At 36.3% G+C, this 13,160-nt stretch overlaps 1 protein-coding gene across 1 annotated transcript; it reads left to right on the forward strand.

Annotated features, from left to right (window-relative positions):
• The first annotated feature begins 3,588 nt into the window (after nucleotides 1-3,588).
• Nucleotides 3,589-7,503, forward strand: LOC140796865 (uncharacterized). The gene is made up of 2 exons (XM_073150017.1): nucleotides 3,589-5,109; nucleotides 6,867-7,503. The coding sequence occupies exons 1-2, from the start codon at nucleotides 3,739-3,741 to the stop codon at nucleotides 7,260-7,262; spliced, it is 1,767 nt and encodes a 588-aa protein (XP_073006118.1). The 5' UTR covers nucleotides 3,589-3,738; the 3' UTR covers nucleotides 7,263-7,503.
• Nucleotides 7,504-13,160: the final 5,657 nt, after the last annotated feature.

A 13,160-nucleotide genomic window follows, 5' to 3' on the forward strand; every position in this document is an offset into this window, starting at 1 on the left:
CTGAAACAAAAGCATTACAAGAAGCTTGGAACAACCAACAACCAAGTCTTATTTCTGACTTGTGGAGTTCACTCGCTCTCTCTTCATTTTCTATTTAGTGCAAGGTTGTGTCAAATTGTATGAATATTTTAGGACTTGAACTCTTTACTTTTGTACTTTTAATGCAATATTTCTTTTTTATTGATACAAAGTGAGAATTTAACTGTCTATCAATGCTATTAGGATTCAACTCCGAGAATATTAATACAATACAATCTCCTTAACTAGATGACCACAATCCCATTTACAGAATAATGCTCAATTGTTACATTGCCCAAAATGCCAATTATAAGCCACAGCTAGACTATGGCCATTGGAAACAAACAATTCTTTAGACATACGTATAAAGCTATCTAAATCTTTGTTGTTATTATTATTATTATTATTATTCACACTCGTGCAGTTGTTCACATTATACGCCACATGGTAATGGGACCTTTGTTTCTTTTCATCTCTTCACATTGAAACTAAACTTTGGAAGGAAAATTTGTGGAGTTCTTTGAAATCATTACAACCATCATAATTATTAGCCTTTTTCTATGATTACATATCATCATAGCTAATTATAATTTATTTTCAAGAACGTTTATATAATCAAGCAAGCAGACAATTTGGCATCATGCACATAGTTGATAGAAGCCAAGTGCCATTATGGTTGACAATGAGTGTGACAAGGAAAGAGAATTATTAAGATAATAAGGACTTTTACATTTAATATATGTTTCAACTTAACATTTTTAAGACTTTAAAAAGTTGATTTTGGATTCTATTCAACTTGTCAAGTATTTTTTTTATTTAATTGTGCTTTTCTCACCCTAGCTTTTTGCAACAATTTAATATTAAATCTCTCATTCAAACTTGCTAGTTTATTAAAAGTTTTATTACATTCTATTTTTCGCATAAATTTTTAAAATTTTTATTTTACTACGTAGTCCCTCTGAATTAATTTTTTTTTACCGCATAGACCTCCTGGATATACACGCGAAAAATAGTAAAAAGAGTTTTGGGTATAAATAAATTCGAAGCTACAATCTAACGACAACCAAATATTAGCTGCAATGTTATTTACGAGAAATTAAACTTTATATCTCTTTTACAAACGAATAGGAAGCTACATTTGATAGATCTTCCAATAGAGCTTCCAATAGAGCTTCAAATCAAGCTCCAAATTTGAAGCTCAGTAATTAGTACAGCTCCAAGTTTTGAGCTTGAGAGGGGTCTTTAGAGCCCTGCATCAAATTAAAAATCAAATTTTTTTTAATAAAAATAGTATCATTGGAAATATATTGTCTGAGAACTTCAAAACAAAATAAGCATAGTATTAGATTATTCTAAAGTTAACTTAAAAATCTAATTTTAAATTAAATAGTAAATAATGAAAGACATAGCCCGAGTGCACAAGATGACCGGACTCTATAATTTAAGTATCCATTGGAGATGCTCAAATTGGACTCCACAGAGGAAAGCCAAAAGAATGAAGAGGGGTAGAAGCATAGAAAGGGAGGCGTGCATGTATCATAATACTTTCCCAATAAGGCAACGAACGGACATCGATGGCGAAAGCTCAGGAATAGCTCAGCAGGAGGAGCGTCAGAACTCTCTCTCTCTCTCTCTCAGCGTCCGTTTCCGAACAAAGCTCTTCTTCTGCTCCCCTGTTAGTTTAAAATTTTAGGAATTTTACAAATCACACCCTATATTTATCTAATTTATAATTCACACCCTATTTTCAATATTTTTTTAACTAGACTCTTACTTTTTCTTTATAATTTTTATTTTACACTCTTACCGGCATATAAATATTTTATTATAATATATAAAATAATTTATAAATACTTAAATTACTTATGAAATTTTTAAAAGAGAGTCAAATATAACTCAAAATATAACTCAAAATATTTTATGTATATATTCGCTAAATTAAATAACTCAATTTCTAAATAGTAAAAATATAGAGCGTACAATAAACCACAGTTACATTATATTATATAAAAATTTCTCTAAAATTAACGTATAAATTATTCTAATAAAAAAAATTTAAAAAACAGTTAAAATAATTTGGTAAAAAGAACTATTTAAATTCCAAAAGTGAAAAAAAAAAGAGAGTTACAGTGACAAAAGGACCCAACTACCCCCACCGTCCCCCACTTTAACAAAACACACACAGACATGAGATGATAAAAAAGAGACCCAAAAAAAAAGAAAAAAAAAAAGGGAAGAGAGGAAGCGGATTGTCTGCACTTGGGACTGTAGGAAAAGGGTTTCAAATACACACTTGGAACTTTTATATACATCCATATCGAGGGGATCTATTTAGTAAAAAGAATTTAAGATCTACGTAATAAAAAGAAAATTTAGGGGATATATGTGAAAAGCTACCTGTTGCGTGACAGTCTGAGACACTTTATATCATCTTCTTAAGAAAATTACATTTCACACCCTATTCTTTGTTAGTATTTACATTTAGAACTCCTCAATTTGGTATTTATTATCTAAAAGAAAAATATCCTGTCTGCAAACAATTTAATACAATTTATTACGGGATAGAGTGAAACGATCGACCACTACCGATCTTTTAAATTTTATTTATCAAAATAAATTATGTCTTAAATTTAATACCAAAATAATTATATTTTTATTATAGTTATCGGTAAAACACTGATTATAGATAATTAATATAAAGAAAATATATTTTGTGCTCAATTATCTATTTTAGTTATAAATAATAAAAATTACGATTTCATACAGCAATGCACACAAAATTACACAAAAGAGGCAATAGCTCATCCGAGTTTTAATTTTAAATTTTATTCGGTTGTTATTTGCTAACAAAGATTCTAAACAATTCAATATTTTTTCATCCGCGAGTAAAATACTAATAAATTCAGTATTTTATAAAAAAATATATATAAAAATATTATCTATTTTAGTGGTAAAATTTAGGTGAGAGCTAGTTTGGTCAAAAACTAGTCCAACTTAAAAAGTTATCCACGAGAGAATATTTTCTTATTAGATTCAGATTTAATTCATTCCGTATGCGAGAGGGACGCATAAAGAATTAAAAGATATACGATGGTTTAAAGTGATAGTTTCTCCGTACGAGTAGACTTAGCTTTGGGCGTTTTCCGAGAATAAAGAATTTTATTAAACAATAGGGCTTAAAATGTAAATACCGAAAAGAAGGCTAGAAATTTGTGACAAATATAATTTTGCTAATCGGGAGAGATGAAATATAATTCCTAATTTGATTAGATTCAAAAATAGATATGGGAATTAAAGTTAAAAATTAAAAACTAATATCGATTGATTAAATATTTATCAGGTATAAGCTTTGTATTTATATTTTCTTATCTAATAAAAAAAATAAAATGCAATTAAGTTACAAAATGGGTCTAATTATAAAAGACAGAGAAAATAGATGGTTATATAAAATGGGAAAAAGAGAGTACCTATTAGGTACTGCCAAGTGTCCCTCCCAGGCTGCAGGAAGAACTCTGCAGTCGTGGCTGCAGAGGATCACAGAAGAGGAGAGCAAGTAAAGAGAGAGAACAGAAACCAAGGCGAGTAATTAAAGAAAAAGATCCCAACAAATAAAAGCAACTCTCTCGCCTTCCCTTCCGCTTTCTCTTCACTCTTCTACTGCTTCCTTTTTCTTGGAAGAAGGAAGAAGAAGAAGAAGAAGAAGGAAGAAGAAGCTTAACAATGGCGACGCCCAAATTGGAGAAGAAGAAGAAGAAGGACGAGTACTCGTCGTTTGATATTATCAACCCCTCCTCGTACGCCCATAGTCCCGCCCACTACGCCGTCGTCCTCCGTGACCACGGGCGCCTCTCTCGCCTCGTTTCCTCACTCCCCCTCCTCTCCCACCCCTCCCAAATCCTCTCCCTCTCCGACTCCCTCCATGAATCCCGCCTCGCCGACCTCGTCTCCGCCGTCCTCGACCGCCGCGACGTCCCCGGCGGCGACAGCCCCCTCCACCTCGCTGTGCGCCTCGACCTGCCCTCCTCTTTCCTCTCCCTCCTTCTGTCCTCCGGCGCTGACCCTTCCCTTCAGAACTCCTCCGGCTGGACCCCGCTCCAGGAAGCCCTCTCCCTCCGCCGTCGCCGCCTTGCAGCTCTACTCCTCCGCCGCCACCGCCTCTCCGCCGTCGCCAAGCTCCGCCGCCGTCTCCCCTCCCTCCTGTCCGCTCTTGCTCGACTCCAGGACTTCTACCTCGAGCTCGCCTTCCACTTCGAGAGCCCCCTCCTCCCTTTCCTCTCCCGCGCGGCTCCCTCTGACACCTACCGCATCTGGAAGCGTGGCGTGGACCTCCGGGCCGACACATCCCTTGCCGGCTTCGACGGCCTCCGCGTCCGCCGCGCCGATCAGTCCTTCCTCTTCCTCGGCGAGGGCTCCCCGCCCGGCTCGCTCCTCGTTCTCCACCGCGGCCGCCGGGAGGTCCGCGACGCGTTCGAGGACATCCTCTCGAACGAAGATGACAACGACGACGACGACGTCATCGCCGACGCCAGCGCGTACCGCCCGGGCCTCGACATCACCGCAGCCGAGCTCGTCCCGAGAACCAATTGGCGCCGGAGGGAGAAGACGGAGATGGTCGGGGAGTGGAAATGCCGCGTCTACGATGTCCACAATGTGGTCTTCACCTTCAAGACATTGCGCGCCGCCGACGACGAGGACGACGGTGACGGCGAAATTGTTCCCCTCGACATCCGGGAGGATGACGAGGATGGCTTCCTGGTTGCGGAGATACCACCTACTTTGCAGCCGCCGAGGCATAGCTGCTACGAGCCCAGGAGGCGGAGTAGCGGAGCCGGGGAAGTGGAGATGGGGAGGAGGAGGAGCGTCGATTTGCCGAGGATGGCAATGGCAGAGGAGAGAATTGGTGGAGGGAAGCGGAAGGAGAAGGAGATGGTGAAGAACTTGCGGCCGTCGGTATGGCTGACGGAGGACTTCCCGTTGAAGGTGGAGGAGATTATGCCTCTGTTGGACATTTTATCATCCAAGGTGAAGGCGGTTCGGCGGTTGAGGGAGCTTCTCACCACCAAGTTCCCACCGGGGACATTTCCTGTAAAGGTAATGAAGAAAAATAAAAATAAAGATTGCTGAATCCTGTTTTGTACTACTGCTATTACTTTTTCTACTGCATTGAAATGTTCTGCATCTTAATTTACTGGGAAAAATGTGGATTTGAGAGTAGAGGAGCACTTTATTAGTGTGGTTTTGGGAGTCTACTGTGGTGGGGAGGTTTATGTGGAGTAGTGATGCAGGAGATGGGTCCGGGAGTCAGATGGAAGCGAGGTTTTGGAAGGTATTGAGAGGTCTGATTGTGTTGTTGTAGTTTGAATTGTAGCTAGCTTTGGAATAGGTGCCATATAAGGAATGAATGAAACAACAATAATGAGACTGTAGCAGCTCAATGAGTGAAACAACAATAGTGAGACTGTAGCTGCTCAAGGTGTGGAGCTGTAAAGAAGAAGTTGCTTGATCTTGAAGAAAAGACTGGTAGAATTGGCACATTAGTTTTGTGCTTGCACACAGACGTATGTAGAGAGAGCGAGAGAGGTACTAAATCCTGCTGTCAGAAGTCAGAACTATAATGTTTTGACTGATAATCTGTTTCCCTGTATTCTTCGGTGAGATGCATCATAATCCCCTCAAATTTGAGCACATAAATCAATAGCCCCTTGTCTATACTAGTGGTTGTTCAGAATCAGATGGTATATTTACAAGATGTATAGGGTGCACCTGAGCTTTAACTATGATAGATATGATAGGTCTCAACATGTCCACTTGGCCTTTTTATCTGTTTAATGTGGGTCCATCTCTAGTCTTGATTTACCTTATCTGGGATTCTCAACCAGAATTTGAGGATAGCTGTTGTCACCTTGCCCGTCATATAGCTTATTCTTTGTTAGTGCATAGCCAAGACACCTTTTACTTACACCTAAGATGCACTTAGATCTCTTAACTTTTCTTCTGTGTTATATTTTGAAGATTTTCTTCTTACATTATCTAAAAGAAGATAAAATGGTTTGAACTTCTTTTCTTTTTTTGCATTTATGCATATCTGTGTGTATGAGAGATGGAGGGGTCAGAGTTGGCAAGGGTGCCTCAATGAGCTAGATATTTGGGAGCATCTTAAATTAAATGGATCCTGTGCTTTTGCTGAGAACACAAAATCCTTGTTCTTCACTGCTGCCCTTTCCTATCACCTTGAAACTTCTTATGATCAGTTTGATAGGTGGAATGTCCAACATCATATTTTCAGGGCTGACTTGTTATTGTGTTGAATGTGAAAACAGAGAGCTAATCATAGTCGAAATCAAACTGGAGAGGAATGCTGCTAATGATTTTTTACTATTTTAGTTTAGGCATGGTCAGTGTTGTCCAGAAATTTAAAGGTGGTTGGTTACGAGTCTTTTAGAAGCTAAACTGAAATAATTGATTAGCGATGTGAACTAGGATGCAGATTTTTCATAAAGCATTTTCTAAGATAATAATTAGTATTAGGCATGATTTAGTTATATCATCTAAGTATTCCATACTCATTTATTTTCCCAACTTGGTGAATTTGAGTCATCATTTTATGCATATATCGTGCATGATTTAGTTATATCATCTAAGTATTCCATACTCATTTATTTTCCCAACTTGGTGAATTTGAGTCATCATTTTATGCCTATATCGTGCAACATGAATAATGATTCCTGCTCGTGTGATTTTATACAGAAAGCATAAAACTACCATTACTACCTACAACTGTATCTTGGAATATAGAAGTTTCCAAATCTTTAAGCACTTCTGATTTTATTTTCAATTTTGTCCTGCAGGTTGCAATCCCAGTTGTCCCTACTGTGAGAGTAGTTGTCACTTTTAACAAGTTTGCTCCTCTCCAGCAACCAGAACAGTTCTTTACGCCACTGTCAAGCCCAAGCCTCTTTCCTGTTCCTGAAGGAAAGGAGCATCAACTCATGCCAGATAATGAAGAAGAGCATCCGAAGACCGAGACCCACAAGAGTTCTTGGTTGAAGTGGAATAGCTATGCAGTGAAATCCTCGCTCACTAGATCAAAATCAGTGAGCCCATCGCAAGTGACGGACAGTGTGGATCCTTTTTCAATTCCGAGCGACTACACTTGGGTTAGAAGTTCCAAGAAGCAGGAGATGAAAAGGTCCAAATCTAGAAAGGGTAAACAGAGAGACAGGGTGAGTGATATACTGGGATAAATTACAGTGGTGAGAGCTCCATACTGCAATCGACCGAGAAATGTAATTAGCTTACTAGCGAGTAAACCTTTATGTGACTCTTGTTGAATCTCGAGTGTTCTTATAAATCATGATAGCTCGCAATATTTAGAACAAAATTCTGTTTAATAGCAGAGAGTTGTATTAATCTTTCATCAGATCAATTGGGCTGGGTGTTCTACTTCTAACGCCGACCTAATGCAAAAGATGGTGTTAATTAAGAGCTGTTGTTCAAGTGAATTCAACCTAACTAGTGTTTCTTGCAGCATCCAGCTTTATTTTTGAAGTATTTTTGCACTACTTCTTGACAGTTAATTCAGCTTATAAAAACTATGTTTGTTAACAGTAAGTTCCTGTGAAATTGGTTAATTGCCCTCTCTTTTCTCTACTTTTTGACCTCACAATTGTAATGTTGCTCTATCTGTAAGTTTCTCTGGCAATTCAAGCATCCTCCCCAGAGTGGTACAGGTTGATCCAGAGTTGTTTCTTATTTGCAGTGCTTTAGATGATGCTCTCAGTGCTTTATGCAGCAGGATGTGGACAGTCATTGACTCTCTCTCTCTCTCTCTCTCTCCCTTCTAGGGCTCACCTTTTTTGCATCTTTGTGTTTCACTGTTCCTGTGTCAACTAATAGCTGGCTGATAAATAACTAAACCTAATATTCCTTTGCCATAGTGTGTGAGATTTATTACAAAAGGAAATCTACATTTTAACCCCAATAATTTTATTTGTGTTACTTTGCCCCTTATGATTATATTTAAATTGAAATTGTTATATTTTTATTATATTTAATCAATTTATATATTGAACTTGAAAATACTCATTAGAGATAAAGTAATAAATATTTTAGATAAGTTTTCTAATATATAGAATAAAATATTGATTAGATTTGAGGTGATAAAGATATGACAAGTATATGGAACATATGTATATTTTTATTATATCTTTATTAACTAAAATTCGAACTGTATTATTTTAGATGTATTAGAAAACTTATTTAATTATCTACAATTTTATCTCATACGATAAATTAGTCAAATATGATCAGAAAAAAAGCATAATTTTCAAATTAAATATAACTATTAAAAAATAAAATGATAAATAAAATTATAAAGGGCGAAGTGAATTTAATTATAGCAATATGAGAGCAAAATATAGTCTCCCCTTATCATTCCCTTATCATTATTGATTACTATGACCAGTAAAGCTACTTTGTTGAGATGGGTGTAAAATAACTAATGAATGCATCAAATGAAATATGAGAAATATGAGTTGGTTCATGCATTGAAGTTTAGAACCATCAAAAAAAGAAAAAGAAAAAATCAAGCCATGCTGTGTAGTAATCTAGATGAAACTCTTGGCTAGATAAATTATAAGCCGGTATACTAATCATAAATTTGATATAGGGGTTAAATTACATACTTTGAGCATCTAATTAATCCTCGCAACCTCTAATAGTATTAGTGGTGAGCTTATATCAATACTTTTTCATTTTATCCTCTTCATGCGAGATTATTTTTCTCATATATGATACAATATTATTAGCATCACTAAATCAAGCTTTTTCCAAAAAAAAAAAATGAGGTGGATAAAAGTACAACTCAAAAGTGAAAATGTTTCCAAAGGATGATAGTTTTGATAGTAACTTGACATTATCTCTGTAGATATCAGAGCCAAACATTGGCCATAGATTAATAGAAGAAGTGCCTTAAACTTCTATAAGGCCAGTTGATAGGTAGAAAAATTTATCTTCTTGATTACAATCTAGGAGTACCATGAGAATAGTTCCATAGAAAGTCTAAGTCTAGTCTTTCTCATCATGAAATTAAAAGATAAATATATAATGGAATTAAGACTCAATGCAAAATTATATAGTTAAGACAGACTTATAGTTTATTTAGGGGATTTTACAATTTAATTACAATTATTATTTTAATTAGCATGATTGGGCTTTTTCTATAATTGATGCATATTTTGTTATAATGGAATACTCACAATTTATATATAATGTGCACAATATAGCTTATTATTGCCAATCCAAGAGATATATTTGTAACAACCCAACCTTAAAAAAAATTAATTAATTAATTAATTTTGGGCACGACTTGTGCCCATGCAAGCTGCTCATGCAGCTTGCGTGGTGGGGCGCCACGCGCCCACTATCGCTGCCGCGGCGGGCCCCGGCGCCACCGTAGTCCCTCCTCAACCGCCTTCCCTCTCTCTCTATCTCTATCTCTATCTCTCTCTCGGTCACTCTCTCACTCTACTCTCTCTCGCACTCTTTCCTCTCCTCGTTGCCAACGTCGGCCTGCTGCCACCTCCCCGAAGCCGCCGGCGCTGGTGAGATCCCTCATTCCCCTTCTCTTTCCTTTTCTTCCTCTCTCTCTCCCTCTCTCTCTCTTGCCCGAGCTCGGACTCGTCGGAGTCGAGCCGCTGGCAAGAGGCCGGCCGCTGGTTGGCCAGCAGCGGCCGGTGACCTCCCCGCCGGCCTGGGTCCGCAACCCCCTCCCTCACCTTCTCTTTTTCTTCTCTTCTTCTTCTTCTTCTTCTTCTTCTTCTTCTTCTTATTTCTTATTTCTTATTTCTTCTTCCTTTCTCCTTTCTTTTCCCTCAGCTCCCCTCCTCTCTTCTTCTTCTCCTTCTCCTCCCTTCTTTTTCTCCTTCTCCTCCCTTCTTCTTCTTCTTCTTCTTCTTCTTCTTCTTCTTCTTCTTCTTCTTCTTCTCCTCCTCCTTTCTTTCTTTTTCTTCTTCTTCCTCGGCTTCTGCTCCTCATTTTTTCTGCACAGTGCTGGGCTCGGCCCAGCATTGATGGCAGTGTTTTAATTAATTAATTAATTAATTATTTATTTATTTTATTAATGTTATTTATTTAGTTTTTTCCTTCTTAATTAATGTAAATAGATTATTTAGACATTAATTATTTTAATAATAACATATATTCTTCAATATGATTAGTATTAATTATAATTTGTATAATCAATTATTAATTAGGTATAAATATAAGTAATACTCATATTTATTTATTTATACCTCTATTAGATTAATATATAGATTTGTAAATTATAATTATCAAATTTATATACTAATATTTTTATGAGATACATTTTAAATAATTCTAATAATTTATTATATATTATTATTTTGTAACAAATAAATAATCGGTTTATGTATTTATTTATTATTTTATAAAGTAATGACTATGTAGTCCCTAATTAATCAAGATATAATTTAATTATAATTAGGTTTTTATCTATATTTATATTTTTATTTATAATTAAAAATCTAGCTAGTTATAAAAATAAGTAGAAATTCTAAAATCTAGTAAATCATCATATTTTACTCGAATGGATTATAATGGGATAACAACTAACTTTATGTTACTTAAACATTTTCAGATCCCGAATCTCTTATTTGAGACCCCGTGGACCTTGCTAGCGATTAGTGTCACTCGGTTGATGGGCGGATGTAAATGATACGTGGTGTGCATCTTCTTATTAGTGTGAGTAGTTTTATCCCCTAGATATCTTTCTCAAATTATGTTACATTATATATTATGTACATACATATTTTGGCCTCCAACATGATTATCTGACTTTATCTAGAGATGATTACAGTCGAGCATATTTTTATTATGCATATAATTAGGCTAATCTTGGATATGAGTATGATAATGATAAATAGAGATGATGAAAGATGATTATACTGTCATAATGTTATGTCCAGTTGATTTGTAGCACGAGTATGCATGTAATAGATTAGCATGAGTATGCATGTGTTGACTACATGATCGGAAACTACATTGCATTAATTTTCTTTTGATTCCTATTCTACCTAACTTCCTATTATGCATTGACTTGTTATTGTACTTGATATATGCATATGATCTATCATTTAGAAGGAAAGCATGAAATGTGATTGATAGGATAGTTGATAGAAAGCGTGAGGATACCCGAGTGGGCGCGAGGGTTAGGACGCACTTGGTGGATGATTGATTGCTCGACATAGTCGCGATCCTGTTGACCTTATGCCTAAGGTCGTTAGTCTGTGTGTGCAGCAGACATTCGGACGCATGCCGTTCGTTAGGGCATATGTGACGAGGAGTTATCCTCACGAGGTTTCTATCAGCTAGAATGGTGCCCGGTCTGGATGGATGTTGATACCCTTAGCAGATGGCAGGGTATGATTATATTTGAGATACTCATTGTGGATGGCAGAGTATGCTCTGAGCCTTCGGGCATGATGTTGAGACCAGGTACCGGGTGTTGACTATGCATAGTGGTCTAGTATGATGATATTATATTGAGATATCGGTGATGATTGTGATGTTGAGAAATGCATATTATTTTATTATCATTTGATTACCTGATTATCGAATTATCAATATGCATCATATATTGTTGCATTTAATATCATAGCATGGTCATGGTCAGCATGCATCATGTGTCATATTTGAGAGAGAGTTGTGATGATAGTATAACATAAAGATTTGTTTACTTATTGTCAAGGATTATATACTTTTATTAGTTATGACATATTATCTACTTTTCATTTATATATTATTGATGATACACTCATATACTCATTCATGACATGATGCTCTTGATGATTTATATTATCTAGTACATGATTTACTCTCTATTTGGTATCACTGATTCGGGGTAAGATTTATTCACTGAGCCTTTTGCTCATGACTCTCTTTATTTTTTTTCTAACCCTCTCAGGTATGTGGTACGTGATAGCGACTTGAGATATCTCGAGAATATATTTTAGATTGATGAGGTGAGCTATAGGTGCGAGACAATATAGATGATAGTTTGTATAAAAAATGAGTTGTATCGTTGTTTGTTATATTTGTACTTTATTATATCAGACGATGATTTGTATAGTATATATTAGATTATAGTGTACTCGTGTATCAATTATTTAGTTGTATCTTGATGGTTTATCATAGCCTATGATGGACTTGGATATTCATATGTTAACATGTTTATTTGGTTGATAGTATGATTTATTTGATGTTGGATTATGGGAGCATGGATATGTTAGCATGTATTATTTGATGATGTCATTATTATATGTGCACAAGAGCATATCTATGCGTGACGGGCCTCGCCTGACCTGTCGCGTGCGTCGCGTGTGCCATGTGGGCGCTTAGGCGTGCATGTGCCCATGCTGGGCGGGGGCGCATGCACGGGCACATAAAAACTAAACTCATATAATAATTGATACACGAGTACACTATAATCTAATATATACTATACAAATCATCGTCTGATATAATAAAGTACAAATATAACAAACAACGATACAACTCAATTTTTATACAAACTATCATCTATACTGTCTCGCACCTATAGCTCACCTCATCAATCTAAAATATATTCTCGAGATATCTCAAGTCGCTATCACGTACCACATACCTGAGAGGGTTAGAAAAGAAATAAAAAGAGTCATGAGCAAAAGGCTCAGTGAATAGACCTTACTAGGATCAATGAATCCAAACAGAGAGTAAATCATGTACTCGATAATATGAATCAGAAAGAGCATCATGTCATGAATGAGTATATGAATGTTCCTCAATAATACATAAATGAAAAATAGATAGCATGTCATGTCATAACTGATAAAATATATAATCCTCGATAATGTATAAATAAATCTCCATATCATACTATTATCATAACTCTCTCTCAAATATAACACAAATGATGCATGCCGATCATAATCATGTTATGATATCAAATCCAACCACCTATGATGCATATTGACCATTCGATAATCAGGTATAACAGATGATAATGAAATCATATGCATTTCTCAACATCACGATCATCACGATCATCACTGACATCTCGATATAATATCATCATACTAGACCAC

This window comes from Typha latifolia, chromosome 10 (assembly GCF_019914945.1).
Source record: "Typha latifolia isolate L0001 chromosome 10, TyphaL0001v2, whole genome shotgun sequence".
Classification (NCBI taxonomy): Eukaryota; Viridiplantae; Streptophyta; class Magnoliopsida; order Poales; family Typhaceae; genus Typha; species Typha latifolia.

What these genes read in the sequence shown, in the direction of transcription:
- LOC140796865 (XM_073150017.1), top strand. Translation starts at nt 3,739, where the DNA reads ATGGCGACGCCCAAATTGGAGAAGAAGAAGAAGAAGGACGAGTACTCG. An exon ending in CGGGGACATTTCCTGTAAAG is followed by an intron (nt 5,110 to 6,866) that starts GTAATGAAGAAA and finishes TTTGTCCTGCAG; the next exon opens with GTTGCAATCCCAGTTGTCCC.